The following is a 20,014-nucleotide window of genomic DNA, read 5'->3' as shown; positions in this document are numbered from 1 at the left end:
TCTGTTTGGCCTGGGAAAGCAGCGGAAGACGGCTCAAGCTCTTGGGCCCCTGCACCGACGTGGAGACCCGGAAGAAGCTCCTGGCCTCTGGCTTTGGATCAGCGCAGCTCCAACAGTTGCAGCCAATTGGGGAGTGAATCAGCGGATGGAAGACCTCTCTCTCTGCCTTTCCTTCTCTGTGTAAAATCTGATTTTCAAATAAAAAAATAAATTTTTATGAAAAATGAGTCTATTAAGATGACAAGAGAATGATCAGATCATAAGAACAGAGGTAACACAACTGGGCAGTGGAAGCAGAGACCATGTAAATATTTTACAGCCAAATGACTACACCCATGGTCAGATGTATTGTGTGAAACAGTCAAGCTGTATGTTTTAACAACTCTTTAACTATACATGTTGAAACACTTGTACAACTGTTTAAAACAGCTAGGCAGGTAGAAGGGTCAGGATCTTCAAAGGCACTGAAAAATAATATTCACAGTGGGAATAAGGGAAAAAGTATGACATCTCAGTTTAAGGAATTAAAAGGTATATACAGACTTGGCAAAATTTCACAGTATTTAATATATTCAGCACATATTTCTTATTGCTCTGCTTTAATACTAAGGTTTAATAATAAACATTTAAGGGGCCGGTACTGTGGCACAGTGGGTTAAAGCCCTGGCCCGAAGCACCAGCATCCCATATGGGTGCCGGTTCTAGTCCCAGCTACACCTCTTCCAATCCAGCTCTCTTCTATGGCCTAGGAAAGCAGTGGAAGATGCCTCAAGTACTTGGGCCCCTGCAACCAAGTGAGAGACCCAGAGGAAGCTCCTGGCTTCTCACTTCAGATCAGCCTAGCTCCGGCCGCTGAGGCCATCTTGGGGGTGAACCAGTGGATGGAAGACTTCTCCCTCTGTCTCTACCTCTCTCTGTAACTCTGTCTCTCTGTAACTCTGTCTTTTAAATAAATAAAATAAATCTGGGGCCAGCACTGAGGCGCAGAGGGTTAAAGCCCTGGCCTGAGGTGCTGGCATCCCATATGGGCGTCAGTTCTAGTCCCGGCTGCTCCTCTTCCAATCCAGCTCTCTGTTATGGCCTGGGAAAGCAGTAGAAGATGGCCCAAGTCCTTGGGCCCCTGCACCCCCATGGGAGACCTGGAAGAAGCTCTTGGCTCCTGGCTTCAAATCGGCACAGCTCTGGCCGTTGCGGCCAACTGGGAGTGAACCAGCGGATGGAAGACCTCTCTGTCTCTACCTCTCTCTGCAAAGTCTCAAATCCCTATTTAAAAATAACATGGGCCAGCGGAGGGAGGACCTTTCTCAATGTCTCCACCACTAACTCTGCCTGTCAAAAAAAAAAAAAAAAAAAATATATAAGTGCTAGTAAAAAGTTTCAGTAACAGGGAAGTATTAAAAAATCCATGTGTTTTGGCTGGCGCCACGGCTCACTAGGCTAATCCTCCGCCTTGTGGCGCCGGCACCCCGGGTTCTAGTCCCGGTCGGGGCACCGGATTCTGTCCCGGTTGCCCCTCTTCCAGGCCAGATCTCTGCAGTGGCCCGGGAGTGCAGTGGAGGATGGCCCCAGTGCTTGGGCCCTGCACCCCATGGGAGACCAGGAGAAGCACCTGGCTCCTGCCATCAGATTAGCAGGGTGCGCCGGCTGCAGCGTGCTAGCTGCGGCGGCCATTGGAGGGTGAACCAATGGCAAAAGGAAAAGGAAGACCTTTCTCTCTGTCTCTCTCTCTCTCACTGTCCACTCTGCCTGTCAAAAAAAAAAAAAAAAAAAAAAAAAAGGAAAACTAAAAGTTAATGTCATCAGATGATCAGTTCTCAAAGTAAATTCTGAAAATCACAGATAGACCACAACTACATAAGAAAAAACTTTTGTGGAAAAGTTAATCTTTCTACAAAACATTCAATATTTTATTGAACTTATTTCTAAGATAAATGTGCTTGTACTTTAAGATCAGTTAAAGTATAACTAATGGAAATGTTTATGATTCTAGTTATAAGAATGAAACTCTTTGCCTCTTATCTCCAGGCATTATGACCGAATAGAGCTCTTAAATTACAGCAATTAGGGGCCGGCACTGTGGCTTAGTGGGTAAAGCTGCTGCCTGCAGTGCTGACATCCCATACAGGTGCCGGTTCAAGTCCCAGCTGCTCTACTTCTGATCCAGCTCTCTGCTATGGCCTGGGAAGCAGTAAAGGATGGCCCAAGTCCTTGGGCCCCTGCACCCATATGTGACACCCGGAGGAAGCTCCAGCCATTGCAGCCATCTGGGGAGTGAATTAGCAGATGGAAGACCTCTCTCTCTCTCTGCCTCTGCCCCTTTGTAACTCTGCCTTTCAAATAAGTAAATATATCTTTTTAAAAATTGCAGCAATTAGAAAACCAAGTTGTATCACTTCCTAAATCTCAAGGTAGCAGTTCTTTACCTGTTCCAAATCCTGTACCAAGCCCAGCTCCCAGAGTCCCAGGTGCTGGTTTACTTCCAAAAATACTATTCCCGCTGGTATTTGTGCCAAAACCTAGGAAAACAAAAGAATGAGTAGATTGTATTTTTAACACAACTCCCAATTTCCTCTCAAGGAAACATGTAACAACTTGGCCACAAGACTTATCATTAAGAATGATAAATTATAAGCTAATTTAGCTTTCTAAATTTTAATTTCTGATATCTACAAACAAGTCTTCATATTTCCTTAATTACCTCTCAGTCTTGAAATATCAATTAAATATAGGATAATATCCAATATTAAAGCAAAGTGAATGTGCTTAAGCTTTGGGAACATTCCCCTTTTTAGGCCTAAAGTAACAACTACATGTTTCACTCCAATGTTCACTAAAAAAATAAGACAACATGGAGGTGGCCAGCGCGGTGGCACAGTAGGTTAATCCTCTGCCTTCAGCACCGGCATCCCATATGGGCACCAGTTCTAGTCCCAGCTGCTCCTCTTCCCATCCAGCTCTCTGCTATGGCCTGGGAAAGCAGCAGCAGATGTCCCAAGTCCTTGGGCCCCAACATCCACATGGGAGACCAGGAAGAAGCACTCAGCTCCTGGCTTCGGATCACCTCAGCTCCGGCTGTTGCAGACATCTGGGGAGTGAACCAGCGGAGGAAAGACTGTTATCTCTGTCTCTGCCTTGTACTGTCTGTAACTCTACCTCTCAAATAAATAAAATCTTTAAAACAAGAAAAGATGCCTCTTGGGATTCTGGCATCCCACACTGGAGTACATGGGTTCAACTTTTGGCTCCAGCACTGATTCCAGCTTCCTGCTAATGCACACCCTGGAAGGCAACAAGTGATGGTCAAGTTAATTGTATACCTGCCATCACATGGGAGATCTAGATTAAATTTCTGACTCCTGGTTTTAACCTGGCCCACCCTTGGCTATTACTAGCATTTAGGAAGTGACCCAGCAGATGGGAGAACTCTCCTTCTTCATTTATCTCAAGTAAATAAAATAAATAAATAAATAAAATAATTTAAAAGACACCAAATAAAGACTTTACTGAAGCTGAAGGTTCATACTAAGAATAAAGTCAGTTATAAAAATCTACAGCATGGGGGCTTGTGTTGCGGTATATGAGTTAAGCTGCTGCCTGCAACACCAGCATGCATGAACACCAGTTTGAGTCCTAGCTGCTCCACTTCCAAACCAGCTCCCTTCTGGTGCTCCTGGGAAGACAGTGAAAGACTGCATGAGTACCTGGACTCTTGCCATCCATATGGGAGACCAGAATGGAGTTTTGGGCTCCTGGCTTTGAATGGGCCGAACCCTGGTTATTGTAGCCACTTGGGAAGTGAACCATCAGGTAGAAGATAGCTCGCTTGTTCTCGTTCTGTACTTCCCTTTCTGTGTCAGTCTGCCTTTCAAATAAATATATAAGTAAATAAATCTTAAAAAGAATGTCTCTACAACAGTTTTTGTTTTCAACAGATGGATATGGCATGGGTGGTAATGCATGGCTGATTACACATGATGAGCTTTCATGATGTCAGACTTACTCATAGGAATACTATAGGACTCAGTTACCTAACATTAAAAAGAGTATCATCTACTAACTTATTCTGCTGAGTAAAGCATTCATCACCACCATGACTCACTGTTTATAGAGAAAAACCTGTAATTCTCCTCTTTTTTTTTTTTATTCACTATTATTTGGAAGGCTGAGCAAGATAGAAAAAATAGATAGAAAGTGCTTCATTTGGTGGTTTACTTTCCAAATGCCCAAAATGGCTGGAACTGGAGCCAGTAACACAAACCAGGACTTCTATGGGGGGTGGCAGGAACCAAATTACTTCAGCCATTCACCACCACTCCCCAGGTTCTACATGGGCAGGAAGCTCCAAACTGAACCCAGGAACCCCAGTGTAGAATGCAGAGGTCTTAGCCAATAAGCTAAATACATGTTCTCTACAATTCTCCATTAAAGCCTGCAGGAATCAGACAAAGACAATGACATTTCATTGCTGGTATTAGTTTTTTCTGTCAGATATGCACACAAAGTTTTGGCATTCCTTTTGCAGCTAAATGCTAACTATTAATGAACATATCCTTAATAGCTCATGGTAAGAGAAAAATAATCATTCATTGCCCAAAAAACTGTTTGTAAACATCTAAATCATTTAAAAATTGTTGTGAAGAGGAGTAAGTCCAAAGCATAATGAAGAGAATACAAAGAATATTTTTAAATGGATGATGACATCAATAAAATTAGTCTACTGTCATGCTCGTATTTGGATTACTATCTCAATGAAAAAGTTCAAGAAATAAATTTGAAGAATATAAATGACTTGAAAACAAGCATATTTTATGTTATTTTATAATTCATGCAACTAATCTGATTTAATCACAAAGCATTTGATTTATGCACTCATTGAAATCTTGGCTAATTAACAGCTATGCCACAAAAAGGGAATGCTCCCTACTCAAGCACAATCAACGTCCTTTAAAAAAAAATCATAAAATACACTTAAAGATCCTACCTTTGAATTAAAAGTTTGAATTAAATTTTAATTTGAATTAAAGATCACATTTGAATTAAAATTCAACCAGAAAAAAACAAGATACTCGTGAACTACCTCAAACCCACAAAAGGGAAATAAGTCCCAACTTACACTGTTTATACCACACATTTCCTCCAATTGTCACAGATAAGCGTATCAACCGTTATGTCAAAACAATTTTATAAAATAAAGACAATTCATATTCAGTACACAAGTTGGTGAGGAAAGGCAGATAAAAACCTTTCATTTTCAAATCATCTAATGAATACAAATGCATACAGACATCAAATAACCCTCCAAGCAAATCGGAAATCTGCAACCACAGAATGTCATATATATATATATATGTGTATATATATATATTTATTTTATATATATATTTATTTATTTATTTATTTATTTGACGGATAGAGTTAGACAGTGAGAGAGACAGAGAGAAAGTTCTTCCTTCCATTGGTTCACCTCCCAAATGGCTGCTACGGCCAGAGCTACGCCAATCCGAAGCCAGGAGCCAGGTGCTTCCTCCTGGTCTCCCATGCAGGTATAGGAGCCCAAGCACTTGGGCCATCCTCCACTGCCTTCCTGGGCCACAGCAGAGAGCCGGACTGGAAGAGGAGTGGTACTCATATGGGATGCCGGCACAGCAGGCGGAGGATTAACCAAGTGAGCCACGGCGCCAGCCCCCCAGAATGTCAAATATATTTTAAAATACAGCCTATTTTATGATTTAGATCCTATAAAAACACCCTGTCAGACTGAAAGAATATTTAATTCTGAACATAAAATGTGAACAAATAAAACTTTTATTAAACACATGCATTTACAAAAGGAGTGAGAAGTGGATTTTGAAGGCCTAAAAAAGCATAGACTATAATGAATTGTTTACGGCCCTCCAAAAAAGCCACAGAACAAATAACAGTATGATATTAAAATCTCGGGAAGAATCCACAGAAGTATTTAAATCTCAGATCATTAAGGGAAAATGGTTTACAAAGGTTTTCCTTGGGGAAGAGGGAATGATTTAAAAAATAAAGTGGTGAAACACTAATTTAATCATAACTATGCTTCCCATCTTAATTTTAGATAAGAAGTATACAAACCAGATATTTTACCCAGGCTAACCAAAACTGATGCCTCAAATATCTTTGGTTAAATAGAGCATGACCACAAAAAAAAAAAAAAAAAAAAAAAAAAAAGAATCATAGGTGGAACTATGATCATTACTAGCAGGGAGTGACCAAAAAAGGGTCATAAAAATATAACTGAATAAATAAATTTAAGAATTAATACCTGTCAAAAACCCCTCTCTTTTCATTATAGTACATACTTCTATAGAAACATTAATTTTCGGGGCCAGCGCTGTGGCGCAGTGTGTTAACACCCTGGCCTGAAGCACTGGCATCCCACATGGTGTCAGTTCGAGACTCGGCTGCTCCACTTCCTGTCCAGCTCTCTGCTATGGCCTGGGAAAGCAGTAGAAGATGGCCCAAGTCCTTGGGCCCCTGCAACCACATGGAGGACCAGGAAGAAGCTCCTGGCTTCGGATCGGCACAGCTCCAGCCATTGTGGCCACCTGGGGAGTGAACCATTCGATGGATGACCTCTCTCTTTGCCTCTGCCTCTCCTCTTTCTGTGTAACTATGACTTTCAAATAAATAAATAAATCTTTAAAAACAAAAAGAAACACTAACTTTCCAATATAGTATTTCTCCAGTATCAGAAAAAAATCATTCAAAAACTCACTGAAGGGATAGGTGTCTGGTCCAACAGTTAAAATGTATTTTAAGACAAGTCCCATACTGGAGTATCTGGGTTTGATACCCAGCTCTGACTCCTGGCAGGCAGCAATGGTGACTCTCAGAATTGGGTTCCTGACATGTACATGGGGACCCAGATTTAGTCTCCAACTCCCAGTTTTGATCTGGCCCAACCTCAACTGATGCAGGGATTTGGGGAATGAACCAGAAAATGGGAGATCTCTCCTTCTCTCTCTCCAATTAAGTTAATATTAAAAACCAGGGGCCATTGCGGCACAGTGAGCTGAGCCACCACTTTTGATACCAACATCCCGTAACCGTGTATCAGCTGCTCTGCTTCTAATCCAGCTTCCTAATAATGTATGTGGAAAGATAGGAGATGTTTGCCCAAGTACTTGGCCCTTTGTCACCCATGAGACAGGGATGGAGTTTCAGGATACTGGCTTTTTACTGGCCCAGCCCTTGTTACAGTCATTTAGGCAGTAAACCAGCAGATGGAAGATCTCTGTCTTTCCCTCTCTGATGCTCTTCTAAATGAATAAATCATCTTTAAACAAATAAACAAAAAATACAGGAATACTCATCTATGCCATTAACCATTCTTTCATCCAAAAAAGAATTAGTGCCTAGTGATGTATGTGGTACAATCCTCCAACACTATTTCCTTGACAAAACATGAACTTTCCTTACTTAACAGAAATAATGCTGAATGTGCTAAAAACTTACAAAAGTAGTTAGCTGCTGATGACCTTTTTTATGTTTCTATTTAGCTGGTTTAAATTTTTTTAGCACATCTCTGAAAAGCAATTTAAGATTTTTTTTTAATTGTCGTTCAATCTTCTTTGCAGTTTCCCAACTTTTTTACAAACAGTATGTATCCAAAAATAAAGTTTTTAAACTGACAGAAAACTACTGAATAATTCCCCATATCAGAAGGGTTTCAACTATCAATAAGAATCATCAAATCTCTCTTTACACTATTTCCATGTTTGAAATATGGCCTAAAAGAAGTGTTACCTTAACCAAATGTTTCACTTATAGTTTCTCAGCTATGGTGAGGCAGTCCAAAGAAAATGAAAGGAAATTTACATCTCTACTAAATATCTCAAGCCATGTCCATAACTTTAAACCTCTCCCTCTAGTACCTCATCAAGTCACGGGCTTACCTGTGAATTTGAAACTATATCCAATTATATGAATCAAGAGAATGATGTGTGGTATAGTCAGTGTAACTTTAAGAGAGCCAAACCTGCTTTTTATATGTACCAAAATTGGAAGTGTTTGTATTGGTTCCTAAAGTCAGAGTTGGTTTGTTACCAAAGAGCCCGCCACTGTTTGTACCAAATGAAGGAGCACTGGTTGTGCTGGTTCCAAATGTGGTAAGCTTGTTATTGCCAAACAGGGTCTAGAAAGAACAGAATACAAGGAAATTTTAAATAAAGACACACACCAAGCGATAAATAATGGGTATCTTAAGTATAATGGATTAGGTAAGGGGGGGGGGGATGTTATGACTTTTATAAAAAGTCAGAAGAAGGAAAAAGAAAGATTACCAGAAACAAAATAATCAATGCAAGAATAACTTTATTAACAATGTTTATAGCCTGAAAAGCTAATGGTAACTCAGCAAACAAAGAATTTCAGTGAGACAAAGAGAATAACAAGGGGATCAAATTATTTTGTCTTTTAAGAGAAATGTATCATACATTTGCAAGAAGAAACTTAAACATGCCACAACACAGATGAACCTTTAAAACTCTATGATAATTGAAAGAAACCAGTCACAAAAGGCCACATATTACTATTCTACATGAAATGTCCAGAATGGTCAAATTCATACACAGAAAATAAAACAAGTGACTGGGGGGAAACGGGGAGGGACTGCTGTAGGTTACAGGGTTGCTTTTCGGCGTGATGAATACATATATCCTAAAACTGAGTATTATAAAAGTTGTACAATGCAAATACTATGCAAAATCACTTAACTGTATACTTTAACAAATTATAAGGTATATAGATTATACTCAAGAAAGATAGTGTTAGGGTAGGCGTGGTAGCACACCAGGTTAAGCCACTGCTTTGAAACTTGTATCCCAAGTTGGAATGCCTGGTTCAAGTCTTAGCTACTCTGCACTTGTGATCCAGTTTCCAGCTAATGTACCTGGGAGACAGCAGATGATGGTCCAAGTAGCTGGGTTCCTGTCACCCACGTGGTAGACCATAATGGAGTTCCTGTCTCCTAGATTTAGCCTAGCCTAGCCTGACTGCTGTGGGCATTTGGGGAGTGTATTGGGGGATGGAAGGTCTCTGTCATTCTGCCTTTAAATAAATAACTTCTTAAACAATATAATATAAAAAATTTCTCAAAAAAAAGCATAAGAACTTTCTAAAGTAATCTCACCTCAATTATCTGCCCAAAAGAAGGTAAAAAATAGATTTTAATTTACATGCAAACATTATCACATTTTAAGGAAATTTATTCCTTTGTATAACTATACAAAATTCCAAGTTCAAAATTTCTTACAACAGTTGTATAATTCAGTGTTTCATACTAATTGTAATATAACTACTTTCTTAAAATATTACAGAATTTACTATTTTTATGTCAAGAGGCACTCACAAATAATAATTTTTTAGAAGATTTATTTATTTGAAAGGCAGAGTGACAGAAAAGAGAGGAAGACACAGATCTTCCATCAGCTGGTTCATTCCCTAGATGGCTACAACAGTCAGGGTAGGGCAAGGGTTTAGTCAGGAACCAGGAACACCATCTGAATCTCCCCCATTGGTAGCAGGAACCCAAGTATTTGGGCCATCTTCCACTGCTTTCCCAAGCACATTAGCAGGGAGCTGGATCAGAAGTGGATGCCAACCAGCATTCTGACATGGAATGCCACTGCCACCACAGTGCTTAACCTGTAATGCCACAATGCCAGCCCCACAAACAGTCATTTTTTACTTAAATGACTTAATGAGGAAAAACATTCAATTAAGTCTCTAGCAGCCTGAGAACTATAAAAACCCAATCTTGGTGTTGTGGTACAGAGAATAAGCCACTGCCTGCAACACAGGCACCCCATACTGGAGCTGCTCTGCTTCCAATCCAGCAAATAACGCACCTGGGAAGAAAGTGAAAGATGGCCCAGACACTTAGGCCTCTGTCACCCAGGTAAGAAAAACAGGATGGGAGTTTCTGGCTCCTGGCTTTAGCCCGGACCAGAAATAGCTGTTGCAGCTACTTGGGGAGAGAGTCAGCACATGGCAGATCTCTGTCTACTCTGCCCATAGCTCTGCCTTTCAAACAAATAAAACAGTATTTTAAAAGAGAACCCTAATGAGTATAGCAACTTGAGAGTGACACTGAAAACAATTCCCAAACGTCATACTAATTTATCATCCAATCAGAGGGTAGAAACAGGAGTTTAAAATTATCTGATTTAAACAGAGAGCACCTCACTTAAGACTCAACTATATAATTTCATTGTAGATAAAGAAAAATATATAAAATATCACACTGCATACAAAGAAAACATCAATTTAATCAAATTTTAGCAATTTAAAAATTAGTAACTCGAGGGGCTTGCACAACAGGATAAACCATATCTTGCAGCACTGGCATCCCATACTAGAGTGCTGATTCAAATCCTGGCTGCTCTACTTCTAATCCAGCTCCCAGTGAATGTGCCTGGAAAAGAAGTGGATGATGGCCCAACTGCATGGTTCCTATCATCCACACAGGAGACCCAGATGGAGTTCCTGGCTCTAGGCTTCAGCCTGGCGCTGCCCCAGCTATTTTCAGCCATTTAGAGAGTGAACAGCAGACAGAGAAGCTTTCTCTCTCTGTCTCTCTGCCTTTCAAATAATTTTTTTTTTTTTTTGGACAGGCAGAGTGGACAGTGAGAGAGACAGAGAGAAAGGTCTTCCTTTACCGTTGGTTCACCCTCCAATGGCCGCTGCGGCCGGCCCACCGCACTGATCTGATGGCAGGAGCCAGATGCTTCTCCTGGTCTCCCATGGGATGCAGGGCCCAAGCACTTGGGCCATCCTCCACTGCACTCCCTGGCCACAGCAGAGATCTGGCCTGGAAGAGGGGCAATCGGGACAGAATCCGGTGCCCTGACCAGGACTAGAACCCGGTGTGCCAGCGCCGCAAGGCGGAGGATTAGCCTGTTGAGCCACGGCGCTGGCCCTCAAATAAATAGATTTTAAAACAATAAAAATAAATAATTTAAAAATTAACTGGAGTGTTACGTTGATATCAGCAGTAAAGTGCACATTCTAGCACTGAGACAAAAAAGGTTTTTAAAAAATTATTTAAAATTAATATACTGAAGTTAACTACTTACTGCATTTTATATCAAACATCCCTCACTTGCTATAAATATCAAATAATACACAATAAAAATACTTTGAAGACATTCACATTTTTCTTAAACATTCCATTAACAGATTTATACAAATCTTCCAATTATTGTCAAATGTAAAAACTTACCGAACCAACAGCACCAAACCCAGTATTGGTCTGCCCAAAAAGACTTGTTCCTGTTCCAAATGCTGTTCCAGCGCTGGTATTTGTAGCTGTCCCAAAAAGACCTCCAGGCTGTGAGGCTTGGGTTACTCCAAACAAACCCTGCAAAAAGTCATCTAGATTAAAAGATAGTCTATAACAGTTTTCTTAAAGTGTATTAAATTAACAGTTACCATGTAACCTTCTATGTCAGAAGTTATATATTTTACATAAAACATTTCTTCACAAAAAACGTGAAGTGTCCCCATTTTCAAAAAGAACAAAGAACTCAGAGCAGTTAAAAACTTGCCTCATGGGGGACTGGTGCTGTGGCACAGCTGGTTAAAGCCCATCCCATATGAGCACCAGTTCCAGTTCCAGTTGCTCCACTTCTGATCCAGCTCCCTAATGGGCCTGGGAGAGCAGCAGAAGATGGCTAAAGTCCCTGGGCCCCTGCACTCACATGGGAGACCTGGAAGAAGCTCTTGGTTCCTGGCTTCAGATCAGCTCAGCTCTGGCCACTGTGGCCATTTGAGGAGTGAACCAGCAGATGGAAGACCTCTCTCTCTGTCTCTGCCTTTCCCTCTCTGTAACAATGTCTTTTAAGTAAATTAATTAATGAGTTGGCAGGAGTAGATATTTCTATCAACATCTAAACTCTTTTGCTTCCAGGATGATAAGCTCCAAAATCCAGAGCATCTAATAAAATTTACATCAACATTTGTGCTCTAGAAGATGTCAGCAATGCAACACTGAAAACACAATGGTAGGAGGGTGCTTCATTTTTGAAAAGTTAAGGCCAAAATAATTGATCAATACCAGCCTGGGAAGTAGATTCTGAACCAAATAACTCAAAATAATCAGCTGAAAGTAAACTAGTATGAACAGAGGCAGGAGTACAATGTCAAAAACCCTTAATTCTAAGAGGGGGCATTCGGCACAGCAATTAAGAACTCGATTGGGATGGTCCCATCCCATACTGGAGTGTCTGATCCAAGTTCAGGTTCCTTCACTTCTCATCAAGCCTCCTGCTAATGTGCACCAAGAGAGGAAATAGGAGATAGCTCAAGAACCTGGGTCCCTGCCACTGACATGGGAGACTCAGACTAAGTACTAGGGGTCCTGGCTTCTGCCTGGCCTAGCCCTGCTTATTGTGGGCATTTGGACAGGGAAGCAGCCGACAGAATATCTGTTTCTCTGCCTTTCAAACAGCATGAAAATAAACAAATTTTTAAAAAGCTTTTAATTCTAAATGAGAAACTACACTCATTTCAAATGAGGAATGTCAGTATCATCCAATGTTTAACTAAGTGTTTTTATTTATGCTTCAGTTAATGAAGAAAACACTGTGCCAAAAGACTACTGCTGAATCAAGAGACTTCATTATATTGCTTTTTAAACAGCTTTGAGACATAATTTACATACCATAAAACTGAATCATTTACAGTAAACTATTCTATAGTCAGTGTTCTACAAACATTCCTTTATCTAAAGTTAGAAAATTATCATCTCAGAAAGAAATTCCAGACCCATTAGCAATCACTCTCCACCCCAAGGCAACCATTACTCAGTTTCAAAAATAAATAAATATTTTTTTATTTGAAAGGCAGAATGAACTTTGGTCTAAAGATCAACCCAGGGAGACACTAGGAGAACTGAGTCATTAGGAAATTACCATCCAGAATGTTAAAAGAACTAGATTAACTCTGAACTGAGTCTCTGACCTTGGGACTTCCAGCTTGGTCCCTGAAACTTTCAAATGACTCAAACATGGCATGGAACTGGCACCATTTTATCATACCTAAAAAGCCATTATCGAGATATGGAGCCACTTCTGTTGTGCTAGTACAAGAGCCTAAAAGGTTAAACTCTACTCCCTTCCCTCTTCAACTTCAGTCTTTGAAAAAAGAAGGCTTTGGCCGGCGCAGCGGCTTAACAGGCTGATCCTCCACCTTGCGGCACCAGCACACCGGGTTCTAGTCCCAGTTGGGGCGCCGGATTCTATCCCAGCTGCCCCTCTTCCAGGCCTGCTCTCTGCTATGGCCCAGGAAGGCAGTGGAGGATGGCCCAAGTCCTTGGGCTCTGCACCCGCATGGGAGACCAGGAGAAGCACCTGCTCCTGGCTTCGGATCAGTGCGATGAGCCGGCCGCAGCGGCCATTGGAGGGTGAACCAACAGCAAAAAGGAAGACCTTTCTCTCTGTCTCTCTCTCTATCCACTCTGCCTATCAAAAAAAATAAAAAAGAAGGCTTATTAAACTTTTCTCTACTTTCAAACTGGTTTATAAAATGTTAATTCCCTCTCTCTAAAATTTGGATGTATAACAATCTCACACATGACAATGCCAGAGTAACACGTCTTGTGCTAACTTGCTATAACTGGATACTGAGTTTAAAGGCTATCTCTCTCTTTCAGAGGTAAGATTATATGTCCCTGTTTTCCAGGTAGAGCCGTTTTATGGAAACAAAAAACAAAAAAAAAAGGGACTAAACTCTGCATTTGAAAGTTTTAAGTTGTTATACTAAAGCGATGCAACAAATTTGTCCAGAAAACTTATATTAATGCAAATGCCTGTCAATTCACATGGCTTATGCGCATCTTTTTTCCCCCAAGGAATAAAGATTTGTTCAAAGTGATTAACATACATTTGTGCTTGTGTTTGTGGGTCAGGATGTGTTATACTTACTCTTATCAGCTATTAAAAAGCATAAAAAGGTAATTTTGACTTAAAGATAAATAATTCAGTTAAAGGTATGGTATTCATTAATATCTGTAAGACTATTTACGTTTGTTAACAAGTTTTCCTAAATTGCTCATATATGATAAATGATTCAAGATTGTTTAAAAGTAAGTAAGGCTGATTCTATTTTCTTATAATCTGAAGATTGTTAAGGATTATTCCAAAATGTAAATCAAGAAAATCAGCAGGTGGGAGAAAAGGTTTCAAGCATGATAAAGTGTTCTTGGTGAGTAAGGTTATGGAAAAAAGAACTTTTTGGGCCGGCGCCGTGGCTCAACAGGCTAATCCTCTGCCTTGCGGCGCCGGCACACCGGGTTCTAGTCCCGGTCGGGGCACCGATCCTGTCCCGGTTGCCCCTCTTCCAGGCCAGCTCTCTGCTGTGGCCAGGGAGTGCAGTGGAGGATGGCCCAAGTGCTTGGGCCCTGCACCCCATGGGAGACCAGGAGAAGCACCTGGCTCCTGCCATCGGAACAGCGCGGTGCGCCGGCCGCAGCGCGCTACCGCGGCGGCCATTAGAGGGTGAACCAACGGCAAAGGAAGACCTTTCTCTCTGTCTCTCTCTCTCTCTCTCACTGTCCACTCTGCCTGTCAAAAAAAAAAAAAAAAAGAACTTTTTGAATACAAATGCTACCAATTTATTTTTCTTTGGTTGACACAGAATTAAAATCTGATCCTCTGTTAAAACAACACGGTTTTTGAAATACCTGTATATTAGTAAATATTTAGAAACAGTCAATCTCTAATTTTGAAATCCATTTAAAAACTGCAGTATCTCCTTTTAATAGTTTTTGTTCAATTGGCGACTGTCAGTTTTCTAGCCAGCCCCAAAAAGGTCTCTTTTCTTCCCTAGTTCTGATTCTGTTAAAAACTGTTCCAAGTTATGGGAAGGCTCTAACTCTTATATTCAAGGTTTTTATTTCTCATTTTGGTAACAGAACAGAGAGACATCAATTTTGTATTCCACTGAGGTAATCTTTGTATTCTGTCTCTCCTTAAATTCTGATTGTTTAAAAACAGTGGACTTTTGGGGCTGGTGCTGGGGTATAGTGGGTAAAGCTGCTGCCTGCAGTGCTGATATCCCATATGGATGCCAGTTCATGTCCTGGCTGCTCCATTTCCAATCTAGCTCTCTGCTATGGCTGGGAAACAGTATAAGATGGCACCACTCCTTGGGCCCTTACACCTGCATGGGACACCAGGAAGAAGCCCGTGGCTCCTGGCTTCAGATCAGCTCAGCTCCAGCCATTGTGGACAACTGGGGAGTGAACCAATGGATAGATCTCTTCCCCTTCAACCTTGTCCCATATCTCTGTAACTAATAAATAAATAAATCTTTTTTAAAAAGCTGATTTTCTTTTTTATTAAAAGAGTTATGGTTTGTCTATACTTATTCTAAAGTATTTGAGTAATCACTTTACAACAATAAAATCTGATCTATATTGTGTTATGATGTTAAGGGATCCTATTTCAACCAGGTATTTTAAGCATTCTTGGCATCTTTGACAGGTATTCAAAAAATTAAAGTTCAGGGTGGCACTCTGGCAGAGTATGTTAAGCCTCTACCTGGGAAGATAGGATCTCCACTTCCATTCCAGCTCCTTGCTAATGGCCGGGGAAAGCAATGGAAGATGGCCCAGCTTGGGCCCTTGCAACCACATAGGAGAGCCAGAAGAAGCTCCTGGGTCCTGGCTTCGGATCGGCCTGGCCCTGACTGTTACAGCAATTTGAGGAGTGAACCAGCTGACTGAAGATCTCTTTCTCTGTCTCTCCCTCTCTCAGTAACTGTGCCTCTCAAAGAAATAAATCTTTTTTAAAAAATTGAAAAAGCATCAAAGTCCTAAGTTCTCTGGACTTTGAGATTTCTAGTTGGGACCCTGGAAATGTCAAAAGATCTCTCTCTCGGGGCTGGCACTGTAGTGTAGTGGATAAAGCCACTGCCTACAGTGCTGGCATCCCATATGGATGCCAGTTTGAGTCTGGCTGCTCCACTTTCAATCCAGCTGTCTATTATGGCCTGGGAAAGCAGTAGAAGATGGCCCAAGTTCTTGGGTCCCTGCACCCACGTAGGAGACCCAGAAGAGGCTCTTGGCTTCGAATTGGCACAGCCCCAGCCACTGTGGCCATCTGGACCTTTCTCTGTCTCTGCCTCTCTGTAACTCTGCATTTCAAATAAGTAAAAGAAAAGCAGTTAAAAGATTTGAAGCTATTACTGAAACTGCTCTACTGTTCTGTCCTGTGTGTATGTTATATGTGTGCATATTGTATGTCTAAATGGGAAAATTTATTAAGAGCTCTGTTTTAATTGGCTTATAGATAAAAGAGCACACATATAAATTAAAACTGCTAAATCAACACAAAATACCTTTTTCACATGACCTAAATAAAATCTGATAGGTTTAAGTCCTTGACATGTTTGTGCTTGGGGTTTGCTGGTCAAACAAGTTATATTTGTGTTAGATACTTAAAAAATGTTTCCAAGTACATGTACTCTTGTCTTAAAATTTATAGAAGGCATTGGACCTTTGATAAATGTTTTCAAAAGTTGTTGACAGTGAAAATTGCTCGTTAAGTTTGGATTTGCTGCTTTTTTTTTTTTTTTAAAGATTTATTTATTTATTTAGAAGGAAGAGTTAAAGAGAAGCAGAGGCAGAGGTAGAGAGAGATCTTCCATCCACTGGTTCACTCCCCAAATAGTCGCTATGGCTGGAGCCATTGTACAAATATTTTTTGTACATGCAGGTAGAATGGATGGGGCTGTAATCATTTGATGTCAAGTTATTGAGAGTAAGCAATCTGGAAGGCCTGATTTATTCTCTCATTTTCCATCTATTTTCTTCAAGATGGGAAACTAACTATTCTGAAGGAGTCTCTATCAGGATGTACAGTTTGAATCCTCAGACCTTATAAAATGGATGCCCAATCTTTTAATGGAATAATGCTTGGCCACCAAGAAAACCAAATAACATAGCCAAAAAAAAGGAGAGCTTACATAATGATACGTTTTTATACCTAGATTTATTTTGCCATGGGCATAGTAAACAAGCAAAACCTACCTTTTTGAACCAAACTAAGGGACAGATAAAAAGTTTAATGACTTCAAAATTTATAGATAGGTTGGTCATCAACTTTGATCTTTTTTCTTTTTCTGTGCTTGTCATATATTTTTTTAAAATATTTTATTTATTTATTTATTTTAGAGATAGAGTTACAGACAGTGAGAGAGAGAAACAGAGAGAAAGGTCTTCCATCTGCTGGGTCACTCATCAAATGGCCGCATTGGCTAGAGCTGAGCCGATCCAAAGCCAGGAGCCAGAAGCTTCTTTTGGGTCTCCCATGCGGGTGCAGGGGCCCCGTGTGGGATGCTGGCACCACAGAAAGATTAACCTACTGTGCCACAGCGACAGCCCCCTCTGCCTTTCAAATAAATAAAATTTAAAAATAGTAATTTCTCTAAGAACTTTTTTTTTTATATAAGTAGCAATTATTGCATATGGCTCTGGGTGTTTCTAGGTGGCAAATTTTAACCCACCAACTAGCTCTTTCTTATTGATGACAAACATACACTCAGAAAGTATGTATGACCTGCTCAACAACCTGGGCTAAAATACTAACTTCCTGAACTCTTTTTTTTGAGAGGCAGAGTGGATAGTGAGAGAGAGAGACAGAGAGAAAGGTCTTCCTTTTTGCCGTTGGTTCACCCTCCAATGGCCGCTGCGGCCGGCGCAGCTCACTGATCCGAAGCCAGGAGCCAGGTGCCTCCCCTGGTTTCCCATGCTGGTGCAGGGCCCAAGGACTTCCCGGGCCATAGCAGAGAGCTGGCCTGGAAGAGGGGCAACCGGGATAGAATTCGGCGCCCCAACCAGGACTAGAACCCAGTGTGCTGGTGCCGCAAGGTGGAGGATTAGCCTGTTAAGCCACGGCGCCGGCCCTGAACTCTTAACAATACTAGTTTCTGGGGCCAGTGCTTTGGCAGAGCAGGTTAAAGCGCTGGCCTGCATCTCACATAGCCTGGGAAAGCAGTAGAAGATGGCCCAAGTGAGACTCAGAAGAAGTTCTTGGCTCCTGGCTTCGGATCAGCTTAGCTCTGGCTGTCTTGGCCATTTGGAGAGTGAATCAGCAGATAGAAGACCTTTCTTCCTCTAACTCTTTCAAATAAATAAAATAAATCTTTAAAAAAAAGAATACCAGTTTCATGTGATTAGAGGTCCCGTTACTTAGCATGTAAGACCTGGCATTAACTAACAATTGGTTTTCCTTACCATGGTGTTGGTGCTTGGCTGTCCTAAGGTGCTGGTATTACCAAAGGAAAAACCAGTGTTCTGGGTGGTTGTGGCCTGACCAAATGGTTTGCTGAAGAGACTGGTAGTCTGCTGATTAGGTTGGCCAAAGAGACCACCTGGATTTGTCCCAAATCCAGTTGTACCTTTCAGGAGGAAAAAAAAGGAAAGGAGAAAGAAATTTAAAAACCAATAATAAGCTATAAACACACACACAAATTCACTTTAAACTGGCTACTACAACATTCTTGTATGTATTATATCAAAACTATTCTACATTTGCTACTTGATAACCATTTCAATTTCCACTCTGCAACTAATTCCAAATTTGTTTAAAATTTAGTTTCTACAATAACATCTTGATCTCAAGAACCTTGGCTTAGCTAAATGCTCTTCCTTTGTAAGCTCACAGCATCCTTCTTAAAAGATAATATAGTAAACGTTTATGTATTTTAACCTTTTTAGACCAAGTTATTCTTGAGAACAGATGTTTTTTCTTTATATCAATATAACCAGCATAGGGTTTAATATACAGTATCAAAATATGAATATGTGCTAACCTAATTCACAGGTTACCAAGATGGAAAAGAATATTAAATATAACTTAGATAATATGCCTTTACATGTATATGTGCACAAATCTCTCTGTCTAGTAGGCTATAAAAAAATTCACTTTTGCTGGTAGCTATAGTAAACTGTTGACCTGGACAGGGTAGAGTGAAAGAAGAGACCTTCAGTTCTACAATTGTTTCATTTCATGAATGTTGCATCATGTATGTGAATTACTTCTGCAAAAACAATGATTTTTATAAAGTTATCTAGTCATCATTCTGAATTCCCGTTTCATATTCTACATTAAACCAATCCATCAGCAAACCCGACTCATTCTTTCCTTTAAAAAAAAAAACCCTTCCAGTGTACCATCCTCATTTATCTTATGTGTTTTGACCAATAATTTTCTAACTAATTTGTTTCCACCTTAACCCCTTATAACCTACACTTAACATAGTAGCTTTCTGGATGTTCCTTCACTCATAATCATGACTTATCTTTCAAAAACAACTCTAATGGCTTCCCAAATCAAATAAAATTTAAGTCTTGATATTAGCTCAGTAATATTCGTCCTATAAAACATGATTCCCATATCCCCTGGTACTTTCCCAGAAATCTGAACAATTTGCTCCTTCACCTGCTTTGGACAGATCACAGCCTAAATACCATCTTCTCAAGTGAAGCCCTCTTTAACCATGTTCATTTAAAACTGTATTTCTCCTCAGCTCCAGCAGGAAACTGGATCTGAGGCACATACCAAGCACTCCCCATGCCTCCATTATCCTTGAATAAATTTTCTACATAGCATTTATCAAAAAATGACAAATATGTTCTACTTTTAGTTATCTGTCTCTCCTCAATATGATCCGGTATGATGTCAAGTGCTTACTAGTTCCAAAGGCAGTTTTGTTCTGACCGTATGAAAAGCCTGAATTAGTAGTGGAGGAGCTGAAGAGTCCCGTGGCACTGGATGTGGCTGGAGAAGACCCAAACAAGCCAGTCGTGGTGCCTGCTCCTACTTGGTTCTGTGGGCCTTTCCGATTAGCCTGATAATCCTCTAAACGAAGTTCCTGAAGGAAAACGTATTTCCAATCTTATTATGAAGCCAAGAATGTTTTTTAGGAGGCTAAATACTTCAATTTAGTATTCAAGATCTATGTTCTCACAGGAGCTATCACT

At 40.5% G+C, this 20,014-nt stretch overlaps 1 protein-coding gene across 8 annotated transcripts in view; it reads right to left on the bottom strand.

Annotated features, from left to right (window-relative positions):
- NUP98 (nucleoporin 98 and 96 precursor) overlaps positions 1-20,014 on the bottom strand; it is a 139,157-nt gene that overhangs the window by 86,183 nt on the left and 32,960 nt on the right. For 3 of the 8 annotated variants that reach the window (XM_062196630.1, XM_062196624.1, XM_062196625.1), the window contains exons 7-11: positions 19,725-19,905; positions 18,266-18,429; positions 11,252-11,389; positions 8,026-8,164; positions 2,424-2,516 (exon numbers count right to left, since the gene is read on the bottom strand). In XM_062196630.1, coding sequence (XP_062052614.1) covers positions 2,424-2,516; positions 8,026-8,164; positions 11,252-11,389; positions 18,266-18,429; positions 19,725-19,905 — 715 coding nt within the window. The remainder of the gene's footprint in view (positions 1-2,423; positions 2,517-8,025; positions 8,165-11,251; positions 11,390-18,265; positions 18,430-19,724; positions 19,906-20,014) is intronic. The other 5 variants (XM_062196631.1, XM_062196627.1, XM_062196626.1 and 2 more) reach the window with 4 other exon arrangements.

Source organism: Lepus europaeus, chromosome 7 (assembly GCF_033115175.1).
Source record: "Lepus europaeus isolate LE1 chromosome 7, mLepTim1.pri, whole genome shotgun sequence".
NCBI classification, from domain to species: Eukaryota; Metazoa; Chordata; class Mammalia; order Lagomorpha; family Leporidae; genus Lepus; species Lepus europaeus.
Note: the sequence above shows the minus strand (reverse complement) of the source record. Positions and strands in the feature narration are given on the sequence as shown.